This window comes from Carassius auratus, chromosome 42 (genome assembly GCF_003368295.1).
Source record: "Carassius auratus strain Wakin chromosome 42, ASM336829v1, whole genome shotgun sequence".
NCBI classification, from domain to species: Eukaryota; Metazoa; Chordata; class Actinopteri; order Cypriniformes; family Cyprinidae; genus Carassius; species Carassius auratus.
In genome coordinates, this window is record NC_039284.1 from 4,842,754 (window position 1) to 4,868,136 (window position 25,383).

General features: G+C 36.8%; 1 protein-coding gene across 2 annotated transcripts in view; it reads left to right on the forward strand.

Moving 5' to 3' along the window:
• The first annotated feature begins 5,101 nt into the window (after nt 1-5,101).
• LOC113060457 (uncharacterized) overlaps nt 5,102-25,383 on the forward strand; it is a 28,962-nt gene continuing 8,680 nt past the window's right edge. Inside the window, exons 1-5 of one of the 2 annotated variants that reach the window (XM_026229383.1) lie at nt 5,102-5,396; nt 5,493-5,722; nt 17,691-17,772; nt 20,646-21,121; nt 24,290-24,343. In XM_026229383.1, coding sequence (XP_026085168.1) covers nt 5,654-5,722; nt 17,691-17,772; nt 20,646-21,121; nt 24,290-24,343 — 681 coding nt within the window. In that variant the 5' untranslated portion in view covers nt 5,102-5,396; nt 5,493-5,653. Of the gene's footprint in view, nt 5,397-5,492; nt 5,723-16,592; nt 16,725-17,690; nt 17,773-20,645; nt 21,122-24,289; nt 24,344-25,383 lie in introns of those variants that run through there. The other variant, XM_026229382.1, reaches the window with a different exon arrangement.

Sequence of the window (25,383 nt, forward strand, 5' to 3'; positions counted from 1 at the left end):
TAAAAACTTTGATGAAAAACATGTTTTACGCAATCTACAATATGCAATCTGTTGTCTGACGGTTTATACTTTTTATCAATTAAAATGCTTTTTAAGTATATTTCTAAAAACATCTTCCTTCAGGTTGTGTTGCATGTGTCTTTTTGCTGTTAGGTCTTTAATTATTTTCATATAGAATAACTTTTATATTGTTTGTTATAATTGTGTTAGTTATAGTTACATAGTTTATATTGTTAGTTATAATAAACATGAGAATATTTTTTTATATTGCTATTTATCTTTGGAGATTTGGGCGGATGCAGCTTAATTATCCATCTTATTTTTTTATGTTTTTATTTTATTTTATTATAATTTATTATTATTATTATTATTAATATTTAGAAAAACCATATTAAAATGTGATTATCAAATATTTCATATAATGCTTTTAAGGAATGTTTATTTGTTAATTATTGTGAAAATAACTGGTAAGAGACTCAAATCACATTCTGTCCCCTCTTGTTTGACTTGAGTGAGCTGTGATGTCATACGGATGTGCATCAGGTTGCCATGACGATGGCAATTCAGAAAACCAGTTGATGTTGTACCCTCTCAATGATTCCTCCGTATGGAGCAGGTTTCTGAATAAGAACAAAAGCATTTCATGAAATAATTTTTTGCAGAAAGCATTGCCTTAAGCTGACAGATGCCTATGATAAGTTAGGCGTGATAAAAAAAAAAAAGAGATATAGATATAGATTTCCCCAGGCTGCAGGTAAGAAAATATTAATACTATTAATGCATTAGTACAGAAGTGTCAAATGCCTCAATCGCAGTCTGTGTGGAATTTGTTCTCATCAATGGATGCCTTTCCCATCTGTGTTCCACTTTCGGAAGCCTCTCTCCTTTCCGTGACGCAAGCGGGAGTGGGAGTGGACTGCCTCCTGTTCCCACTGAGGGGAGAGTAGGCTGCTGACATCTGCCACGAGGAGAAAGAGGAGGCAGAGAGAAAAGATGAATGAATAAAAGGAACAGGGAGGGTAAAATAAGATCAGTCCACTTACAGTACGGCTGGAAACCTACTGTGAAACCATGGCACTGCTGAAAAATGAAAAATGTTAATGGTCTGTTGAAAATGATCAGAAGTTGGTGGAAATACAGCGGCTGCTGGTAATAAAGTGAAGCTGAGTCACTTCAAATTATAATTGTTGCATATCCTTCTTTCTTTTCAAAGTTTCAAAGAAGCAAAAGAAGATATTTTGAATAATTTCAGAAACTGAACAGTTGCTGGTAGCCATTTACTTCCATAGTAATTATTTATTTATATATATATATACACACACACACACACACACACACACACACACACACACACACTATGGAAGTCAATGGATACCAGCAACTTTTTTGTTGCCAAGATTCTTGTGTTCAACAGAAGAAAGAAAATAGGTTTGGAGGGTGAGTAAATGATGACATCATTTTAATTTTTGGGTAAACTATCCCAAAAAACATTTGCTAATTCCTGTTCGGGTGTAATATTGAATACCTTTTGTCTCCACTCCATCCATCCATCACCTAGCAACAGATGCCAAGGTTACGCAGGAAGTAGCACCCCAAACAAATCCGTGCCTTTACTAACCCAGCCGTGGATTAGTCACTGGAACACTTCTGATTGGATTGTTTCCACTCTCCATGTCTCATATGCATTACTTCCCTCGAAGAAAGACTTATAGACGTTCAAATCATTGACATGCAGTTCACTAAAGTGTTTGATACTCTTCTTTAATTTTATACAGTATGCCATTATAACGGATGGTACAGAATAGAAAAACGGATGGTACAGAATCAAGCTAACAAAGAATATGAATAAATAATGAATAAAGAATGAATAAAATACATCAGTTATACTCCCTTGTGATTTTTAAAACGTTTACTTGTCTTAAAAAAGTGGTAAATGGGGCTAAAGAGGTTGTAAAAGACATTTAGTGCAACAAATCTGTCCATAAACTATCTACTCTGGATAATAGTTGAATAATTGGTTGAATAATACAGCATATAATATTTAACCACTATGAAAGACTTGTTTTTGCTCTGAGATTATTGGAACAATCCAAAGTTTCACTCTGAATCATTTTAGAAACTTTTAACTATTACAAGGTCAATTTAATGTCATCCAAAAAAATATCTTCATTTTCCCAACAGCTTCCCGTTTGCAAAAACTTAGACACCACAACTGCACATCATTTTTAACCACTAAAGTAGCATTGCTTAATTTTTTTTATATGCTGATGTGCACACCCACACATTCTCCAAGAGGATATGGTCATTTCAAGTCATCAGCAATGTCGTCACACTGTAACACAATTTTACAGAAGTCATACAGCTAGTACAGTATATCACATCATGACAACATCTGCATGTGCAAGTCATGATTTGTGCTATTAATATCCCTGACATTTGACTTTGGTGTTAAAATGGAAAAAGTTACCTAATGTTTTGATGTCTTTGAATCACATGCCATTCCATATGACAAGTGCGTTTAAAGTTAAAGTATCAGTGTCTTTTCATTAGATTTTTATTTTATTTGTATTCAGACAACATCATGAACAATGATGGCCCAAAATATCAGTTTTAGGTGGCTCATCTCTGCTGAAAATTCCCACATTTGCACGTGTTATTTAGAAAAGAAACATAGATAGGTGTTATAAAGTACTTGATAGAGAAATGCTTCCTTTGTTCTCTAAAGATCTCTCCTGGACCAGCATTTTTGGCCGTGGTAGTTTTATGTAAGTATGTCCTTTTTTAGAGTGCTTGAGGAAGAAAATAGCCATCTGGCATTCTAAAAGCGGACTCTTGGACGCACAATGCCCACGCTTTCCGCCAGTGGGTCAGTGGGTGAGAGAGGGAGGCAGACCACAGGGGAGGAAGAGATGGGCTTAACTGGTCCAGAGAGCGGTGGGCGGTGTGGGCTGTGTGCACCTGCAAAGTCAATGCTGTTCAGGACAAGTAGGCTGAGAGCGTTTGTGTACTGCAACAAGGGTGTGAAGGTCACAATGCTCCACATGTCATCCGTTTTTTTCTCCTTTCTTTTTTTTCTGTTTGGCACAAAGGGAGCCCAAAGAAAAACGTGGAACAACTGACGTGTAATGCAACATATTTGTTTGATATATATATATATATATATATATATATATATATATATATATATATATATATATATATATATATATAACTTTTTATTTACATCATACATACATGCCTAGCTTTTTGCTGGAGCTCAAAAATCAGAAAGACAAGTATTTTCTTTTAAATCTTTTTTTTTTCTACCCAAGTTTTCTGTTCATAAGTGTAAATTTTTGTATGTCAAACCTATTTTTATTGTCTTTTGCAATGACCTTAAATATTATTTGAGTACTATATCTTCTTCCAACAATGCCAACGCTTTAAAATCAGTTACATTATGCACAAAGTATAATATTTATGCCTTTTTATAATGTTAACAAAAGGGACTTGAGGCATGTCTATCTCTCTTGAATTTATTTAAAGGATATATTACCCATGGCTCAATTATTATTATTATTTTGTAAATGTATTTTTATTTTATTTTGTTATTATTTTGTTTTACCTTTGTCTATTTTACTTGCTTTTTACTTTACTTGCTCTTTGTGTACTGTTTATAATTATATTATTTGTTTTTGTAGATGAAACTGTATTTGCTGTTATGTTTGTTCAATAAAAAAAAAAGAAATCAGTGGTCGCTCATACAGCGCCCTCTATTGACAAATAGCGGAACTGAGATTTATTTACTTTTATTTTATTTTAGTTTTTTTTTTTCATTTGGAGAAAGTTTAACACCATGTTAATAGACTAGCTACAGACCCTTGTTCAAAAGCACAAGTCAACTAGAATTGGAATTATTCGTCACTTAAGAATAATGGTCTCTAGTATGGAATATGTTCCAATATCCAAATTCCAGGTCTGCACTCATGAAGAGTGTCAAATACAAAAACTGAAAATCGTAAATTCTAATCTAATTAAAAAAATAAGAAATTCCTGGCTTCAAACTGCTTCGAATCATCAACAGTCCTTCTGACTAACATCATGACAAAAACCACGTCCAAGGCATTCATTTTTTAAAAGACACTGCTCTCTAGTGTTCATATTGTGTTCCTACATTTTCTTCTGCATGTTGCAATGGCACTGACACGAGTATAGAAGCCCATAACATAACATAACATAACATAGCATAACATAACATAACATAACATAACATAACATAACATAACATAACATAACATTCATACATAAATAAAAAACAAAAGCTAACCAATGACTAAAAACACAAGAAGTGTAAAAAAAAAAAAAAAAAAAAAGGAACTCAATATCAGTGTTTTTGTTGATGTGTTGGTCTTGAAGATATGTCATATAGCATTTCATAACAGCAGAAGTACACTTCAGGCAAAATATAATATTTTCAAAAGTAGACTATAACAAAATGTACTAACTATGTGCTTAGAAGATTAATGAACTACTACTACTATTCATTATTATTGTTATTATTATCTTTACTGTTATTTACTTTAATTTATTTTATATTTTCAAAAGTACTTTACCTTATTGCACACACACACACACACACACGCGCGCGCGCACGTACTATAATAATAAGTTCTACTAGTTATGAAGATTTTTTTTTTGTCTATTTAAATTACACAATCTTGTTTTAACGTTAGAAATAATTTGGCTGCTAACAACACATTAGAATCGCTTCATATCAAGAAAATTATTCTTACAAATTTTGTACATTACGTTGAACAATTATAGAATGTATAATGGAATAAGAATATAAAAAAAAAATATATAAAATAAAACTTAAAATAAAATAACCACAAAATATACAATGCTGTAGGTAATTTAAAATGAGCCTATAGATTAGGAGGGCTCTACCAGCGCCTAAGAAACACGTCACACATGACCCCAGACTCTGCAAAAATTCTTCATACCCCTTTAAGATGTTACTGTCCCGCCTCCTGTTAGAACGCAATGGCATCATCGGTTTAACCAACCAATGGGAAACCACGACGAGCATGAGCTAGAGAGAGTAGTATGTGTAAAGCGCATACGTATGTGTGTATGTGTATGTGTGAGTGTGTGCGTGTATGGGTGAGATTCTATAGACTTTTTTTTATTTATATATATATTTTTTTTTTAATTATACACACTTCAGCTTCATCGTCCATCTGGCGTTTGGAGTAAGATTAACATTGATTTTACCCATCTGGATTTTAAAAAACGTTTTTGAGGAAGAATGTCAGTGTCGCTGACCATTTCATCACAGTACAGGAATTAAATAGTTATATTTAATTAAATGACATTCATCAGAGTAATGGATGTTTAGACCAAACTATGAGAGTTTGGTAAGTTAACTTTGACCAGATCTGTTCCCTTCTGCACGGAGAGCTGCTGTTGTTTTGGCATTGGGAACTCATGATCGTTGTTTGTTTGTGTTTCAGCATGAGTTTGTTTGCATGGAGCTGAACATCTCTGAATAGACTCAGTGACTGTTCTTAGAAAGAGGTGATCATTCCAGACCTTATGTATCAAATATGAATCTGTAATTTGAAGAAGTGATCTTAAACAAAGCTGAGGACAATCAGAAGAAGAAACAGACAGAATGCTGAAGACCCTTACTAAAAAACTCAGAAGACACTCTCTGAATGAGATCCACCCTTTTCAAGTAAAGGTAAGACAGTAGCTGCATTACAAAAAATATTTATGTATTAAATTAATATAAATAAGTAACTTGACTGTACTAACAATAATGCTAAATAACCTTGTAGGCCAAGATGCATTACGTATGCAGAACTATGCATGTTCAAATAGGTTGATTTAAATCAAAACCAAAAAAAGCCCATAATTTACGAAGCAATGTTAATGTTGCATAAATAAGTACTGAATAGGGTACTGATGAAATAATGAACCGATTGTAATCACACATTCTTACATTGGTAATAATTTATAGTAACATACAGTATTTTACAGTATAATGTAACATGCTATCAAGAAGCACTTTGTCTTATGACTGCTGTATTGTCCCACAGTGGAATACAGAAGCTTTCTATTTACATTGTTCATGTAACCACAGTTATCTAAAGACTGAAAGAGCTGAAAGACTGTATGAATGGCAAAGCTTTGTTTGCTGTACTACTCTATGATCAACGTTGAGACCAACATTTTTAAAAACCTGGCTGATTCTCAAGCTTTAGCGCCATTTGAAACAAAACTGAAACTTTTTTACAAGGTCTCAACGTGCTAAATGAAGATGGAAAGATGTTCTGAGTAGACATTTTGACTACTCAGTGCCAAAGGCTGTAATTCCTGTACCAATGGACACATTTCTGATCTCAGCTTGACCCTGTGGCTCACACTTATAAATAAAATGATGGTGGTTGGACTGTGGCCTTCTGCCTGTAACGTCTTTAGCACTGCTGGGTTGCTGATGGAAGCAGAAAGTGTCTGTATCTGTCGTGTTTGAGTAGATCTAGTAGACCACTGAGAAGTTTGGAGGAAATTTAAGGATCTTCACTACAGTATTGCCCAGATACAAGCCAGAAAATCAAACCATAAGTAAAGGGCTTTTTATAAGATTTATCCTCTGAATGTTACTTTATGCTTTCAGTAATTGAACTTTGAGCATCGTGTTGGAACTTTTGACCTGCATACAATTCTCTGTCAGCTGTAATGCTTCAGCATGATTCTCACACTGATATAAACTGATCTATACTAACCTACAAGCTAGAGTCGCCCAGAAGTTTCCTTCGTGCCTCAACAGACGCAACACACAGAGCTGCAGTCATGGCCCTGTTTATTGTGTGTCTTCCTGTGTTTGAGTGTGTTCTCTATCATAGCCTTTCACTTGATCCCCTTTCGATTGGTTTGTTCTTGTCCACTTGTGTAAAAATTTAAAAACGCAGCTGCGAATGTCAGCTTTTTTTCTTTCTTTCTGTGTGTGATCTTAAATTGACCACAGAGGACTTGGCCTAAACACTCCCATGGTTAGCAGACTGCTTCATGTTACAAAAGTGCCTTTGCAAGTCGTGCAAGACTCTTGGAAAGTACAGCACTTTATCAGATTCATTTAGTCATTCGTTTGCAATCTACGGAGCATTAGATTGCCGACCTACATAGACTTTGGTTTATGTTTACACACAAGCCAAAAAGGTCATTGACTTTATGTCAGTTGTGCAGGCTTAATGTAAGATGTCATGCAATATATGTAAGGACAGTTGGCTGGATTCACACGCTCGCCTTAATCCTACTGCCAAACCTCAAACAGTTTGTCAAATGTTTGCGTTTCTATAAACCAAGAGAGTAAAGACCGGAAATTCTAGTCCAATGTCATTTACATGTTAATCTAGCAGCCATGCTAAAGAAAGTTGGATACGTGTAATGGTTTTAATCAGCATGAGAGGAAAAACCAAGTAATTCATAATGCTAACAAGTAAATGTGACGTTATGGATTTGTAACACAATGATGCTGTAATAGCATTTTTAGCTTCCTGCTCGAGTAATTTCCACATACTCAGTATGTAGTATGGTTAGCCAAAGGGAGAAATGCGAATGTACTTTGGGCTGCAGTAGATTTTATAGGCCTTTGGCATAATTGGCAGCTTATGTCTGTATTTAAGCATGCATGTCATTGTAATAAAACAAAAAGCATTATCAGATATTTTATATCATGCAATTGTATTATTGCCTCACCATTAATTCCTGCTGTTGGTTTTCTAATTGCAGCAAAACTTATTTCAACATTGATAGTTCTGCTATTGCTGTGGGTGGCAATGTGAAACACGCAGGGTAGCGGCTGGTAGTGATTAGGCACTTTCTGCTGGACACTGTTAGCAAGTCGATCGGAACTCAGCTGTGGTTGGTCACAAGTATTATCAGCGAATTTTGAGAATTGTGACACCCTCAGTGTTGGTGCAGAAAGCACATGATACGTGTTTTTAAGGTTGTGGTTGAAAATTAAACATTAAAATTAAACAACAAAGATCTATTAAAGTGGTTACCCAGAAATGAAAATTTCGTCATATACTTGACCTCGCTTCATTCAAAATGAAAGTTTATGGCTTTCCTTCTTCTGTGGAACATAGAAAATATATTGAGAAATGTCTTAATGCTTTTGATCCGTACATTGAAATCCGTGGGCTCCAATATTGTTTGGTTGCCAGCATTCGTCAAAATATTTCCACATGAGAACGTAAGTTTAGCTTTGGAACAACATAAAGGTGGGTTAATGCTAGGGCTGCACGATATTGGGAAAAAATGACATTGCGATATTTTATTTTTCTGCGATATTTTTTCTTACAAACAAAAATGGGGTGAGCACACTTACCTTCTCATTTTAAATGATTTAAACATCGACACCATCGTGCCAATTGATTAATATGAACGAGGGTGAGAGAGCAAAAAAGCGCTCGTGTTGTTTGAAGATGACTCGCTCTCTCTCTGTCTCTCTCGCGCTCTCTCTCTCTGTCTCTCTCGCGCTCTCTCTCTCTCTCTCTCTCGCGCTCTCTCTCTCTCTCTCGCGCTCTCTCTCTCTGTCTCTCACACTCTCTCTCTCTGTCTCTCATACTCCCTCTCTCTCTCTCTCTCGCGCTCTCTCTCTCTGTCTCTCTCGCGCTCTCTCTCTCTGTCTCTCATACTCCCTCTCTCTCTCTCTCTCTCTCTCGCGCTCTCTCTCTGTCTCTCTCGCGCTCTCTCTGTCTCTCTCGCGCTCTCTCTCTCTTCTCTCTCTCTGTCTCTCACACTCTCTCTCTCTGTCACTCTCACACGCTCTCTCTCTCTCTCTCTGCCCTGTTAAACTTGCATTTGTTTTTCACAACTGTCAATGATCAACTTTCACTCTATGATGGTTAAACTGTGCAATTAATCCGCGAATCACATTCGTCAAGGGCCGGGGAGCAGCAGGCCCGTACAGTTAATGAATAACGGATCAACTACGACAGCCTACATCCTACTTCCTGCGATCTGACTATCGTGGATTCGTAAGTCGCGATATTGATGCTTAAACGACACATCGTGCAGCCCTAGTTAATGCTCATTTTAAAATATTGGTTCAACAAATCCTTTAGGTTTGGCTGATTTAATGAAAAGTTATGTTTACAAAAGTTACTTGTCAATCAACTGAGGACAAGCAGACATGTTTCATATGACATCTAAAGAAAGGGCTGCATTGCGCTCTAAAGAGGCACTTTCTATTCTCAAAAAGAGACATTAGCATAACTCACTGAAAATATGTCAGAGGTGCATGTGTTTATTTTTTAATGTATATTGCCCATAACCCCTTATACAAATTAAAGAGAAGTTTGTGACAGTTTAACGTAACGTTTAAAGAAAGTTTAAAGTTAAGTCGATGTACTGCAATTATATGAATCTGATTCTGTGTTGCAGTACAAGACTCTGGCTTGTATGCACGCTTAAGTATTTCATTTTAAAAAGTATGGAAGAAGCAGAGTTGCGCACAAACACACAGACTGTGATTACAGGACCAATCACCGTCCTAAACCATTTAGCAGATGGCATAGCTAGATCAGGCGTGTTGACGCCCAGTATGAAGCTCACACCTACCGCCCACTACACAGCATACTGCTTTGACATCACACACACCATTAAAACTCTCAGGGGACTCTCTCTGAGGAATGTTGAGGAAAACAGGCCAGGCCTTTTTTTATTCCATTAATTTAGCAAACAACATTAGGAGGTATTGTCGTTTTTTTTTTTTTTTTTTGGTGCATTGTGAGAGAATTGGGGCACCGTTCCAAATGGCACACTTGATATAGCCTTGTGAAGCCCAAGAGGACATAAGGTGTTTTATTAGCCATTTGATTATTCAGAAGAGTGATCAGAAGCACCATCTTTTATGCTGCACTGCATTATTTTCTTACACGTGCACTGTTGCAGACTGGACTACAACCCAACAGTGTAGTTTGCATGGGCAATTTAGGACAAGTTCTGGTCTCCATGGGTTCTGGAACCTACTTACTACACTACTTATGTCATTCAACGTAACATTTACATGTTCTGGGTGATATATAATTTAAACTCTATCTGAGACATCTCAGATCTGCTGCTGATTACCATAAAAAATACCTTGTAAATAAATAAAAATTGTGTTACAATGCACTTCGAATGGAAGCAGGCAAATACATGGGGGATGTATAATAAGAAAAATGTGAAGCTTACATTTTTGTTGGCACTGATTAATTATTTGACTGTGACAGTTGAGCTAAAGTTTATTTAGTTGATTTTGGAGCAATTGCTAGTTATGCGTTAATAGTTTTGGTACATCAGTTCCTGGAGTCCTTGGCAGGATATCAGTGAACCGTAAACACTCCCCTTTCCTGCCATTGGTCAACAAATGAATAGTCCCACCCCATATAATAGCCCATTGCTTGAGCCAATTTTGCGGTGTTGGGATTGTCCAACCCAATCTCATGGTTAAATATAACTATTTTAACAGGTAGCCATTTCATGTGAATTTGTATGTGAATTAGAGTTTACACAAAAAAAAAAAAAAAAAAAAAAACACACCTAGATTGTAAAAATTCATAAAGATTAGCCACATTGTAAAATAAAAACTGCCATTAGATTGTGTTAGCTGGTCAGTTTTTGATAGAGTCACACTACCACAAGTTTTTTAGGGTACTGGTCTACAGATGGTTTACTTGTAGTTGTGTATTGCATTTGTGTGGTGCATTTTAAGATGTAGTGGGGGAAAGTATTATAAATTATACATCTCACCTTTAGCAATTGTAATAAAGGTCACCAGTAACCAATCAGATCACCTCTCATAATGGGCCACTACAAAATCAGGACCTATTGACATGATGCATAGAATTTAGAACAATGTTACATTATTTCGCTGGTATGTTTGTGATTTCGTCTGTTTTAGGACGCCTAGGTTTCTCATAATGATGTTAATTTAGACATTCATGTGATTGACCTTTGAGCATTATCACAATAACAACTCATTTGTGTGCCAGCAGCTTTCTGAGCTGATATAATATTCACACACACCCTCTCCAAAGCTTGTAATCCATGACCATCCTCACTGACCCTAATCTACCCCACACATTCAAATGAGAATAGCCTATGCTAATCCATAAAGCCATGACTGGAGTGGCACCTCCCTGCCTCTCTCATTCCCAGACTGCTTTGCGGGATGGTACTGTAGACCCTGAGGCTACGGGGCAACTGATTATGTTACATATACAAACACACAGACCACCCTACAATTCATGAGCTCAAACAGTGCCAGAGGATACAGAGTAAACCATAAACTATGCAAACAGCTCTGCCTGCAAGAGGTGCATTGTGGTCTGCATCAAAGCCTCATGCAAATGCTGTTTGTTGCATGTGTTGATGCAAAAGGGTTGTGCTAGCTACTGCTGTAGAGAATATGATGGGATCGATTTTAAACCAGATATCCCGCCTGACAGGGATACCAAAAAACACTTTTTATATTTAATCATGCAGCTTTAAATCATAACTTTACAACAAGGGGTTATCAAATTCAAATCTAAGGGAAACTTTCCTCAAAGGAAATTTCCATCCTAAATTCATTACAATGAATGATGTAAATGTTTCTTTGAAGCATCTTAATTATTCAGGACCATCTGATACCATAATGTATCACCATGGCACTCTCATACTTTTTATATGAAGATTTGACATATAATTATGCACTTTTTTCTTTCTTGAATTGTACTTTGTATTGATTAAAATTATGTATTGCCATAGATGAAGGAAAGGCATAATCCATGTGTAAGCAAATCAGTTCTGGTCCACTGCAAATGCAAATACATATGCAAATGCAGAGGGAATGGGCTGGGCTGTAAACCTCCAACTGATTCACACCTACACGACTACAGCTGCAGTATGACATGCATTTATGTTAATAAACAGTGCTGTCTTTGTCGGTTTGATTTAATATTGTACTTTAGTCTCGACATGTACATTAAAAAAAAAACTGTTACTAATGGGTGCTTACTGACCTCATGCCACCCACCCCCGAAAAAAAGGGCACAGCAAATTGGTCCTTGTATCATATACAGTTATCAAGACAATTATTCAAGCGCAGCCATATACCTGTGTTGTGTACCTGCCCTACTAACTTTGTCTGTCAGTTATTCAGATAAATAACCAGTCCCTGGATGAATGTGCTACCTGTTGCATTTTTAAGTTATGCCATTGAGGCAAAGTTAATGACCGTAATGAAGAACTGAATAGTCTTTCCTATTTAACGTTAGACTACTAGTATAGTACTTAATTCATAGTTACAGCTCTGACATTGTAGATATTAAAATTATTACAGCTAATAAAACTCGTAACTCACATAACTCATAAGTTCTTTTAAATGTGTAAATATATATGACATCAGTTGGTCTCTAATAATAATGCACCGAGTTACATTTCTTGACTACCATAAACATCCTACTCTTATCCTAACTTGGTGGAAGAATTGCTTGTTTGTTTATTGGTGCATCTTGCTTACCTTTGTACCTGGTACCACCTCTAGAATAGTAAAAAACACATTAACAATATGTTTGTACAATGGTACTCTTAGGAGTATCTCAGAGTACCATGTATATTCAGATGGTACATTTAACATGTTGTTACCATGTTAAATGTTCCATGTACCACGTTATTGCAATGTAAAACCATGTGCTTAGTTGTTTAAAATGGTAGTATTTTTATTAAAGTACTGAGAGAAAGGCTGAGAGAAATTCAGTGAAACCTACTGAAATTCAGAAGCATACTGTGAATACTTTGGTAGTATGAAGCGATATGCTATCTATCTCATGTATCTTCAATCTTCATTCTTCAGAGCCAGTGGTATGTGAGCACTGACCTCATTTGAACTTGCATATTTTATTTTGATTTTTAAACTAAGAGAAGATACTGCCCTAAACAATTATTTGAGGAAAACAGGCTGTAATTTTATTTCTATCCAGAATCCTAGTGAACAGCTTGATGGGTAATTTGACCCTGATGCTGATGATTTCGACAATACCCCTCTTAACATATCTTCACTTAAACACATGCATCCCATAATCCCTTGTGAAGATGTTGTCATCCCATCTGGGGGCGTTCCCTGGGAAACAGGCCTCATGCAGTGCTGCAGTATTTAGCTCAGTCACTCAGCTGTGTGTGTGTGTGTGTGCATGTGTGTTTGTGTGTAGCCAAAATAAAATGTAGGATCACTATTTATCTTAAGACATTACCTTCTGGCCTTGAATCCGCCTCAGACTTAGTATACACAAAGCCTGTTTTTCTTGTTGTGTGCTACTGGAACTGCTTTTTCCTTTTGAGCAGCTTTTTGTGTCTGCACCCATGAGATCCTATCAGAGCTTTTCTGTGCAGGCAAAGAATCAGAAGTCGGCTTAGTATCAGTAATGTTTTCTCTCTCGACATTGAAATGGGTTGAAACTAGGCTGCATGTATAAGAACGCTCCCAGGATCGATTGATTGGCTATCACCAAGTCAAGGTCACTTGCCAGCATCTTGTAGCTCTGATATTGTGTAACCCTTTGCCTACTTCAGAGAGCTACAAGCCAAGGAGATCAGTCTGTTTAGTAGAGGCACACATATAGGCTATAATAAGTTATATTTGCTTTATTGACATGGTAAAACAGCTTATATAACCAAACTAAACACTTGGTCATTATCACAAAGTAAACTCCTTGAGAGTGATGCAAGATCACAGTGTCAAGGATTATTTTTCGATATTGACAGGTTGACTGTACATTTATACCTAAAATAAGTCTATTTGTACATAATAACATACAGAAACAGGTTTTCTGATATTGTTTATTAGCATTTTTATATATATTATAAAGTGTGTGTGTGTGTGTGTGTGTGTATGTGTGTATATATATGTATATATATGTATATATATGTATATATATGTATATATATATATATATATATATATATATATATATATATATATATACATACATATAATATTATTATTATTATTTTTATTCCAGTCATTGCTCTGTTGTTGTGGCATTAAATTCAAAACTTGTGTAAAACTGATATATTGCAATCTTTTACCCAGTTCTTCCTTATTCTTCATTTGGTTTCTGCTTTTATTGTAGAGCCATTAGAATAGTTTTAGTTTCGAAAGTAGGCACCTTGGTGTTGGCTTAAAAAAAAAAAAAAAATATATATATATATATATATATATATATATATATATATATATAAAAATATATATACTCTAGGGAATCGCATACCTTGGATCAGATCTTTTGTTTTTCATCACCGAGAGAAATGAACCAAGAGAAAACATTACCGTCTACAGCCGCGAGAGGGCTCCTGTAGCCTACACTGAAAACATAGAGCGCCCTCTCGCGGTTGGAGATGGTAATGTTTTCTCTTGGTTCTAAATAAATGCGACTTATAGTCCAGTGCGACTTACCGTAATTCCTCAAATGAAAACAGGTAGTCAAATAAACGCCGGGCCTCTTATAGTGGCCGGGGGCGTGGTCAACACAGACAAATAAAGGCCGGGGGAAAATTTGTGCAGCAGAGCCAGATAACGAATGTTCACACCCACTGCCGGAGCGTTTATTGTTCTCGAGTCAAGAACCGGTTGCATCGGTTTGCAGATCACCAGTACACTGAACCATGAAGCGTTTCTGTCGGATGCGTCCGATTCAAGAACCGAGGAGCTGATGATAACTGCGCATGCGTGATTCAGCGTGAAGCAGACTGACACAGAGCGTGTCTGAACCGAACTTATTCTTTTGGTGATCGATTCTGAACTGATTCTGTGCTAATTTTATGATCTCTGTCCACTGGAAAGCAATCACTTTTAATTTAAAACGGGTTATTCAAAACAATTACTTATCAAACAGATGGAACTGGAAATAAAGGCCTGCTTCAAATTAAAGCCTTTTACCTTCTGCAGTTCAGGTAAATAAAGGCCCCGGCTTTTATTTGTTTTTTTTTCCTCATCATGACGTATTTTTGTACTGATGCGACTTATACTCAGGTGCGACTTATAGTCCGAAAAATATGGTCAGTGTACACTGAGTAACCTATATTTCACCTTTTCACAGACTTTTTGTGAGAATTGTCAGTTACATTTTTCATACAAAAATAGTGGTATAGATTGAGAATACAATACTGAACCTTACCTTTAGACACAGTATCTTGAGAAAAGTATCTTGAGAAAAAAAAAGTGTTTTTATTTGTTAAATATCTGTCCAATTACTTTATTAAAGGACTGCATCTTAGTAACCATATATAGAAAAAAACATTTTTAAAGCTGTAAATCAGCCTAGTTATATGGGTTTCCTCCTGAACTAACCCACTAACTAATACATTTTGACAATACCTTGTCTACTGCAGATGAATATTGTTGTACCTTCTCCTGGCTCAGTGTGTTTTCTTGTCTAGTGGGACTGACTTGTGTTATCAGTACACACATGGAACAATAAGGGCATTCATTCTGTATTTATTTGTATGGTTATCACCTCTGAAACGTATAGTCTCAAATACAGTAATGGGCAGGAGTTTCTCAGTATGTGATATTAAATGAAAACCTAGTGTATAGCTTCTTGAGACACTTCTTGAAGACACTTGAGGTATTGGTGGTGACGAATGGTAATTTGTAATGACTTTTAGATTTGAGACAGACTGGATTTCAGTGATTGGAAATGGCTCTTCTGGGGACCCTGAGCTGCCGTGAGATCCTAGTGCATGTGAGAAAGAGTGACACATTTGAGTCATTCAGTTTCTCTCACTGTTTGCTTAGTGAAAGGCGAAAGAGATGAGAAGAGAAGTGGTGTGTGTGTGTGTGTGTATGCATGTGTGTGTACTTGAGAACAGATGGCAGCTGGTTAGCTGGGCTTGGACAAGGTAATTACCATGCACTGTGTTACTTAACTCTTTACTGGTGCAATCTGTTGGGTTTTCTCCTCAGTTCCATTCCCTCATCCGCTGAGAGACTTTTAATCAGTTTTGCTCTTAAATAATCTTGTCTAAATGAACTTACACTGGAATTCAGCTAAGCTTTCAGAACAATTGGTGTTGTGGTATTGGGTGTGCCTCTTGTTTTTACTTCTCTTAGCCTCATGTCCTGTTTCTTCTTTTCACACTTTCGGGTGTTTACGTAAACAAGGCAAATCATAAAAAGAAATGCACATGCCAAAGTTTAAGTTGAAATAGATTTCGTTTGGCAAGTGAGCACCTTTTCCATTTGAGCTCCCATTCTAATCTAATCACACTTCATCTTATCTCACTTTAGGTGTGGATCTGTGAATCATCAGTGCTGTTTTCTAAGGCAGGCATTGCTATAAAAAAATGTTTCTACTGGGTATTAAACTTTGATGTATCACACGTAATTTGTGCTAGCCTAAGTGATTCATTTAGATCAGGGGTCTCCAACCTCTTTTACACCATGGACTTATTATATTTTGAAAGTATTCTCGTGCACCAGCTGGTGTGGGGTTTACTGTACATATATATTATAGTGGTTCAATGGATCATATTGTGTGTTTTTTTGTCAATGATCGGATGCTTTTTCATAACGGTTTTTTGACAATTTTATGTGAATGCATAGGAGACATGAAAGAGGAATCAACTCCGTATTCACACGCTGTCTGAAACATGTCTCTGTGCTTGTGCGCACACTGGGTGTGTGCGGCTGTTGTGCAAACCTAAAACTGCGTGTGAGTAACGAATTAAGTTCCCTTTCGCTTCTTCTTTTTGTGGTTTAAAATCGGTTTAACTTGTAAATTGGCAAATTAATCTGCGAATCACATGCGTGCCAAACTGTGGTGCCTGGTCCATGCACATCACGGATCAACTGAGATCCGTTTAACCCCTAATATATGACAAATCGTAACAATAATACGATTACTAATTGAACATTTAATTGACATGAAATTGTAAAATTGCTACTCCATAACAATGGCACACAACAAGTGAAAATGCAGAATAATTTGAACAGTCGTTAAAACACAATAAATAACAGTGTCATACACATTTTTCCCAGAATGTTCTTGCGACCCCCGCCACTGCCCAGTACTGGGTCTCGACCCGATGGTTGGGGATCTCTGGTGTAGATTACTGAGGTGTTCTGTTACTTTCTTAAACACTGAAATGTCCGATTTTCTGCAGGCAGATTACAAAATGGGCCAAAAATGAAAAATAAATCCAATAGAACATATTCTCATAAAGGTTTGGGGGTGGGATTTTATGTCTTGGGCCACTGAGCATGCAACCAAAGCATAACATGGAACAAAAACAAACACTTCAACCTTGCATATTGAAGGCAACTTTTGCATGGGTAATCATTCCGAATTTTCTTTAGAAACGGCAATAAGTTTGAGTAAATAGATAACCTTTTTGTTTAGGATAGACTGTTTGCAAGAAAGATTTAGCACTTACCGCTTATGTTTGTCTCACCCTTTGTAATATTAGAAGGTTTCCTAAGAAGTTGCCCAAGTGTTAGTCATCGGTCTTGTTGTGATAGCAAATGATAAGCAATACTTTCATGCTACTAGACTGGAATACAGATGCATGAAAAACACTTTCCATTCGTTTGTGTGAGCTGTGGGACGTGACCGTATGAGTATTCTTGTTTGTATCATGGGGATTCAGGTTTATCTGACCTTTGCTTTGCTTTGAAACAGATTTCCTACCATGGCAGTGAGGAAGGAGGGGAGAGCGAAGACTCAGAAGGTGAAAACCAAGAGCTGGCACAGATTGACAGAGGTGTGTGTGTGTGTTTTGCCACATGTATATTCAATAGAAATGAATGTATATGTCTATAGCATACAGGACTTAAACAACTAATTCATCAAATGTATAACGTTACATAGATAATAGTTCTTGAAATGTTGTCATCATTAAAATGACACTCCACCCAAAAATGAAAATGAACCTTCATGCCATCCCAGATCTATATGGCTTTTTTTCTTCAGTGCAACACATAATGAGATTTTTTTTGTAAAATAATTCACCTTTTTGTGTCCATGTAATACAAGTGAAGGGGTCCCTCAAAATGTACGGATCAAAAACTATGCAAAATGAGCATGACAGTATTCCATACAACCACAGTTGAGGTTGATGAATCAGTATCTTCAGAGGCGAAACGATAGGTGTGTGTGTGTGTGTGTGAGAGAATTTATTATTTTTTGAGTGGAGTATATCGATATGCATATATAACTGACTGAAACAGAAAGTGATTGCAATCATTGGCATTGAAACAGTGTTTGTTCTTAAACAGAAAAAAATAAGTTTTAAATGATAGAAAAGTAAAACCATATTTTTAACTCTTACAGTAGTGGGATTTCTTAAAAATGAAGTGTACACATATGGCATTAGCATTAGAGGAAAATATTTAGATTGTCAGTAGATTATTAAAATAGTTATTAGTTGAACCTGATAGTCTGTTACATACATAAACTTTGATCTTCTAGTTAAAATCACTAAACCATACACTTTCTCTAGAGTCCATATAAAAATAGACCTCTTGTGCATTTTAATCATACTTTGCTTGTATACTGGTACAGTAGCTAAGGAAAATGGTTTTGACTGATCAGTTTTGGTTTAGCATATCAGAGTTGAATGATCCTGAAAAAAGACACTTTCACCGATGGTGTCAAATAATTTTAAATAAGACATGGCAAGTCGAGGCGATATGAGCCCCAGTGACCATTAGTGATGCAACAGAGTCAAGCAGAGTTGATCAAATGAGCAGTGACTGAATATGACGTCTGCTGACAGAAGTGAAGACACTGGAGTTTACAGTAGTTGATCCACCTCATAATGCAGTTCAATACTGTAGTTCAGTTAGAATGCAGACTAGCAACTAACATCTAGCAATATCATGTTTATCAGTGTGCAGAAAACCTTAAGGAACAAGCCATTAAATACCATTGTGCTCTTGAGCAAGACATGTAAACATTTACATTACATTTACATTTTATCATTTAGCAGACGCTTTTATCCAAAGCGACTTACAAATGAGAACAATAGAAGCAGTCAGGTCAACGAGAGAAAAACAACAGTATACAAGCGCCATTACAAGTCTCAGTTAGTCAAGTATAGAAAGCAAAGGTTTTTAAATGAAAAGACAAGAAAAGGAAAAGTGCTAGTATTAGTTGGTTAAGTGCAGGCGAACAAGATGAGTCTTTTAGATATTTCTTGAAAATGAGTAAAGACTCAGCTGTACGAATTGAGATTGGGAGGTCATACCACCAGCTGGCCACAGTCCAGGAAAAGGTCCGTGAGAGTGATTTTTAACCTCTTTGGAAACCCAAGATGATCCATGGGATTGTCCCTGTAATAAAGGGGTCATGGACTTCATTTTATAACTATTTAATAATGTTCTCTGAGGTTCACTTATACTGTTAGTGTGATTAATAGAATAAAAAAATAAAAATATATATCTATAAATAGGGCTGGGCGATATATCTAACGATATGATCATCATCTAGTCAGTAAATCGGGTACAGTGATTAGCAGATGAGTCGGTCATGTGACGTTGCTAAAAATAACATAATTTTTTGTATTTGGTGTAATGGAATGTGATTATGTGGTTTAAGGTTAATAAAAAAAATCATATTATTTTCCACATAATGTACATTATTGTTTCTCCTTTATTGCCCCACCTTTCCTAAATGCATCGACTTTTACAAAGCTCATCGCTCTGAAAAGCGAGGTATACGCTGATTGGCCAGCTATCCAGTGCGTTGTGATTGGCCAAATTCCTCAAGCGTGTGACCGAACATACTGTGATGCCGAGTACCTGGCGCCACGAGATAAAACCCATTACAAAGAGGCATTTGTAGCATCCAGTGAGCTAATAATTACTGATTATAATGACTTCTTCATTATGAAGAAAGATTCTAAAGACTTTTTGTGCGTTGCGTATCGCACTGCGTAAACAAAAAACCATGTCTGCATTTGTGATCAAAGAAATTAAAAACAAGAAGCATTACTCTACACTGCTCAAAACTCACGTTTGCTTTATCAGTGGAAAATTCTTTAAATACATAAACATGCTTACAGGCTGTGAGTCAGAAGCGCCAGACTGTCTTTGCAAAGTTGGAATTGCCCCACTTTATATAAACAGACACTGGCATTGTAGGCTACTCTTCCAGGAAATAGTCCTTGTCCTCCATAAAATGCACTGCACACATCTGAATATTTGGGTCAAACTGTTCTGTAACAGTGTTTTAAATACAACTTAACCACTGATTTCTAGTTGTGCCCTCTTTTTGAAGGCCAGACAAAATAATTTCGCTTTTTAACAATGAAACTAACAGCAACGACTGCGGCAACAGTGAGAATAAAAGTTATGCAAAACTTCCCAAATTGTGATGTAGACATGTGGGGGCATGTTAGAATGAGTCGTTCTATGTAGGTGTAGTTGACTCTTTTCTCTTTGAATAAAGAATATCTCTTTGGATTTGAGACTTTTTAATCTTTGCAACTTTACAGATCTTCTTTATGCACCAAGAGCTTGTAACACCCCAAAGAGAAAGGAAAAAATTTAATTGCATCATATGACCCCTTTAAGTGTGTTTTTAGTTTAGATTTTGCTAAATGACATCCTTCTGCTATATTACCCCCCCCTGCAGAGCGCCGGCGGAACTGCGCCTTGACCCCTCTAGCCACTAGCCAGCAGCACAACCAGGGCATTCTTTCTCCCGCCCACTTACGGCGTCTACGTTTATTCCTGGACCCAATCCTGGACCATCACAGTTCCGAAGAGGAGCTTGAGCGCATCGCAGGAGCTACGGTGGCAGAAGGGGGCCGAAAGTGGCACAGACATGGAGACATGAGCAGTGCCTCTAGTGATGAGGAGGTGAAGGACCTGTGTGGGCCAAATGAATCGTCGGCGGGACCTCGCTTGAGCACCACCTCTCCCAGCCCCGTTCTCTTCAGCTCCTCCCCTCCTCGAGTCCTCAAGCCTTTTCACACCCCAGCCCGCCTAGCTGTCCGGCCCATCATTCTCAGCCACTTTGAACAACCTTCCATGCCTTACTGGAGACACCGGCCCGCTTACACAGGAGAACCTGGTCGCCCCAGCTTGGACCTGGAGAAAATGCAGCAGGTAAGAGACACTGATTTTCCCCCCAGGTTCTTACAAGAGGCTTCGTGTGATTTTGCAAGGTAGGACATCAGCATTGTTTGTTGGTACTTGAACATCATATTCTTTAAACAATTGTAATCTTAACCCTATGCTCAACCTTGCTATAAATCAGAGGAAAATACAAATGTTGATGTGAATGTAGAAGACATCCTGAAATTTGACAGCTTGATAGGACTAATTTTCCAGGACTAACTAGGATATACATCCAGGAACACATTATTAGCAAAATCAGTCACCAATGAATTTTTCCCAATAGGGATGTGATACCCCTGTATTTCAGCTCTGGCCATTCTCTAAATTACATACATTTTGAAAAAGGCTCTAGAAAAATGGATGTGGAAAACTCAAAAGCTGTGAAGGGGGATCGCTCAACAGAACTAGGAACATGGTTAATGTACAAATAGATGAACTATGACTTGGTACGGACAAGGATATGGGCACTCTGCCTAATCAATCATGGGACAAAAGTGTGACTGTGAAGAGTGAACACAAAGACATTGTGAACTTTGACACATTCAGCAAATAGGTAAACAAATTACCCAGATCAGTGTGATATTGCACCAAAATCTTTTTGCCTTTCTTTTGCAACTGAGATTCTTTTAGAAAAATAATCTATCAGATATTCCATCCATATAATGCAAGTGGAAGGAACCCTCATAGTTAATGCTTCAAAAACCATCAAAATGAATGCAATGGTTATCCATATGACCCCAGTTGAAGAATCAATGATAAAAAACTGTTGATAAATCTGATATAGCAAAGAAATATGTGTATCTTAGAAAAATACTAATGATGGTAATGAAGCGGCAGTTTACAGTTTAAAAAGTTTTAAATGTTAAACAACACCAAAATTACATTACACTAAAATTACAAAAAGGTATTTAGAGACTTTTATTTAGAGGTTTTAATGTCAATGCATTAGAAACAAAAATATTAGATAAAGTGCCATTTTATTTTTAATGGAATTTTATTCTATTAAGATAAAACTCTATGGACACTATTGTTTTCTTCAGAAGTATGGGAAACTGTGGGCACTCTGCATAGACACCTGTATGAGTTTGAGGGGAAGTGACTTCATACAGCCTTAAAAAAAAATTATAAAACCTTTTGACCAGTCATTGTGACATTTCCTTGGAAAAAATAGATACTACTAAAATACTTTAATTCCAAAGACCTTCTTATATTATTACTTTCTGGTGTAAAATTTATTCGTAATATTGTTTCAGACCAAGAGTCCTCGTTAACTCAATGGCTCAGTGCAAGACAAATGCACACAACTATACTTAACCAGACAAGTCCATGTGCTCCAGGGCTTTGTGCCCACCACCTCCAGAGAGAAAGAGAGGATGACAGATGTCAGCCCCCCTCTCTCACTTTAAACAAAAGCCCAATGGAGTGAATTTGTGAGTGAATAAAACAGCAAAGTAGGACAAGTAAACCTAGGAGTTTTGTCTTCAGGTGTTCAAATAAGCTGTGCCAGGTGAAAAATAAAAGGTATGTGCAGACAGAAATCACCAAAAGGTGAGAACAGAGAGCGAGGGGAGCAGAATGAAGATGGCTGTGGGGACCATATGACCCTCAGAGTGTAATGTGTGTGTGTGTGTGTGTGTGTGTGTGTGCTTGGTCAAGTGAAATGGGAGGTTTTGATGGAAAAACAATATGGGAAACTATTCAAGTAAACTACTAAATGCTCATTTAGCTTTAATGTTTAAAAACCAAATCCAATTTTAACTAAAATGGTAAGTCATCATTATTGAAGTTGTAAAACGTGTCCAGCGTTTTATGCTGTCCATTACTACGTATCGCATGTTTAATTATATACGACAACTGTTATGGTAATATGCTGTGCTACATTTGGCCAAGAGTGGTGTTAGTTTTTCATTATTAATCCTTGCCGACTAATCCATTCCTGCACATATGCAGTTACTCATATCTCAAACGCAGGGGTCCAGCTATTGTTCGAGTGAAATGAATGGTTTGTCTGACAGATGTCTAAATGCTGCCCTCCATGGTTGAATGAGCTTGACAAACATTATCTCCTTTTTGGGAACTTTGAAATGAGGCCGAGCTCATTTCAGACTCCACTTGGGCTTTCACCATGGCTGCCTTCCAGTCACGCAGATCCGGACAATTCCTGGGTTTTTTATTTACCGGGATTTTCCCTCGTAGAACAAAGACCCTGCTTGAAATGTGGATTAATCTTCCTATAGGTTTTTCTCATAGATTTATTATTATAGTCAACCTCTACAATATGTTGGTTGTTTTTATGGTAATGAAAAACCCTGTCTGTAATACATAAAGCATTTAAATGATCTCTAAAGAAACACAGAGTTATTCCATCATCATGAATGATGGGTGGCCATTGTTGTGTATGACATTCTTTCTTTTGTGGAAATGTTTTTTTTTTTTTTTTTTTTTGTCTACAGAATAAAAGCATAAAGAGTAAATGAGATTTGAAGTTCAAGATAATCAGTGACTTAAAAATGTTCCTCATATTTATAAAATCTTATATTATGCATGAAACTTTTAGACTGGTTTTATAAACTGCCTTTTGTGCATTGACGGCCCTGGTCTTTGATGGAGCCTGAGCATTCTGCCAAACATCCTCTTTTTGTTTGAAATGAGATGTAATGAAGAATGTAGAAATGTTTATTCATTGCAGGTTTTATTTTAATCATAAAAGTTTTGTAATCTTTGAGGATAACTGATTGTTTTTACTCTAATGTGACTGCTTAACAGCTTAGACTGTTAAACCCTAAGTGCACTGCTTTTAAAATGAACTGTAAAGAAACTGAGTTAACCTGCCACCAGGCCTCAGTTTAGCACTAACAGTAGAGTTCTGGGTACGGAAAGCAAACAGATTTCCATGGTTGTCCCGAGGGGGTGGACCACAGGATGTTTTGCTCAGTTACATAAAAGACTCATTAGTTTTGGTAGCCACAGTAGCCCAGAACTTCCAGGGCTCTTCCAGGACAGCTCAAGGGCAAAAAAAAAAAAAAAAAAAAATACTTGTTCCTCATTGTGCTGTTGTGTAGAGTTTGACTTTGAATAGACTTATGGAAGGTTTATGTAATTCTTTTTAACCACAATTTCTCCTTTCTTTTTTTTTACTTTTGCTTTTTGTTACAGAAAATGCTTCTAAAAAAGAACTGTGGAGGAAAAACAAGGACAATCAAGATTCGGGTGAGTGTATCAAAAATGGTCTCTGATACCTTTTGGGCCCCAAAAAGTGTTCGTATGAATCTCACTGCAATAGTTAAAATATTAAATGCAATATTAAACAAAGTGTCATTTATTATCAAGAATGATCGCTCAAGCACATTTTTCAAAAATACAATTTGACCAAAAACATATATGCAATTCAAAATAAATAAAAATAAATAAATAAATCTTATAAAGCATGTTTATAATTAATGTGTTGAAGTTTTTGTAACTGCAATGTTTTTGTAATTCTGGTCTTGAATCAGGTTTTATCTAATCAAAGAATAAATGATTTCTTTGACTGAGAGTGGTTAGATTGCTTTCTAAAACATAACATGTGAGCAGGCCTTGTTTGGGTAGTGCGCTGGAGCCTCAGCAAAGCGTACCCGCTGACCCTCATAGCCATGGTCGTGGACCCCGGGTGTTTCTTTGGCCCTCATCACACTGGTACAGAAGGCCCGAACTCAGTGATGCCTGTGTGTGACGTCATTATGAGCTCGGCACCTTTTAGACTGCAGAACAGTGTCTCCTGCTTGCCTCCTCATGCGATGCATGGCACAGGAACTGAAACACTCTTGGGCAACCCTGGCTGCAGACCAGGCGTCAGAGAAATGAAATAGAAACACAATCTGTGTCACCTCTTAGGGGTCCCTTACAAGAAAAAAAATGAAGATATTAATACCATTGAATTCTTTGAAATACCTTTTAGTAACATTTAAGTCCCACGATATTCTCATATTTACAGAATTTTGCAGCATTAAAATGTTATAATAATAATAATAATAAAACTTTTTTTTTTAGCTTCCTGAAATAGAGATTTACCTCCTGTAAAATGTTCTGTTTGCAAAATAATTATGTAATTGTCTTTCACTCTACTGAACATCCAGAAACCTCCATTTCATCTGCAGGGGATTGGAGGTGAGGAGATGAGCAAGGGATGAGAAGGGAGAGGGAGAAGGAAGTGTGTGCGTGTTAGGATGAAGTCATTTTCCATTTATAGAGTGCCGGCTGTTGCAGGATAC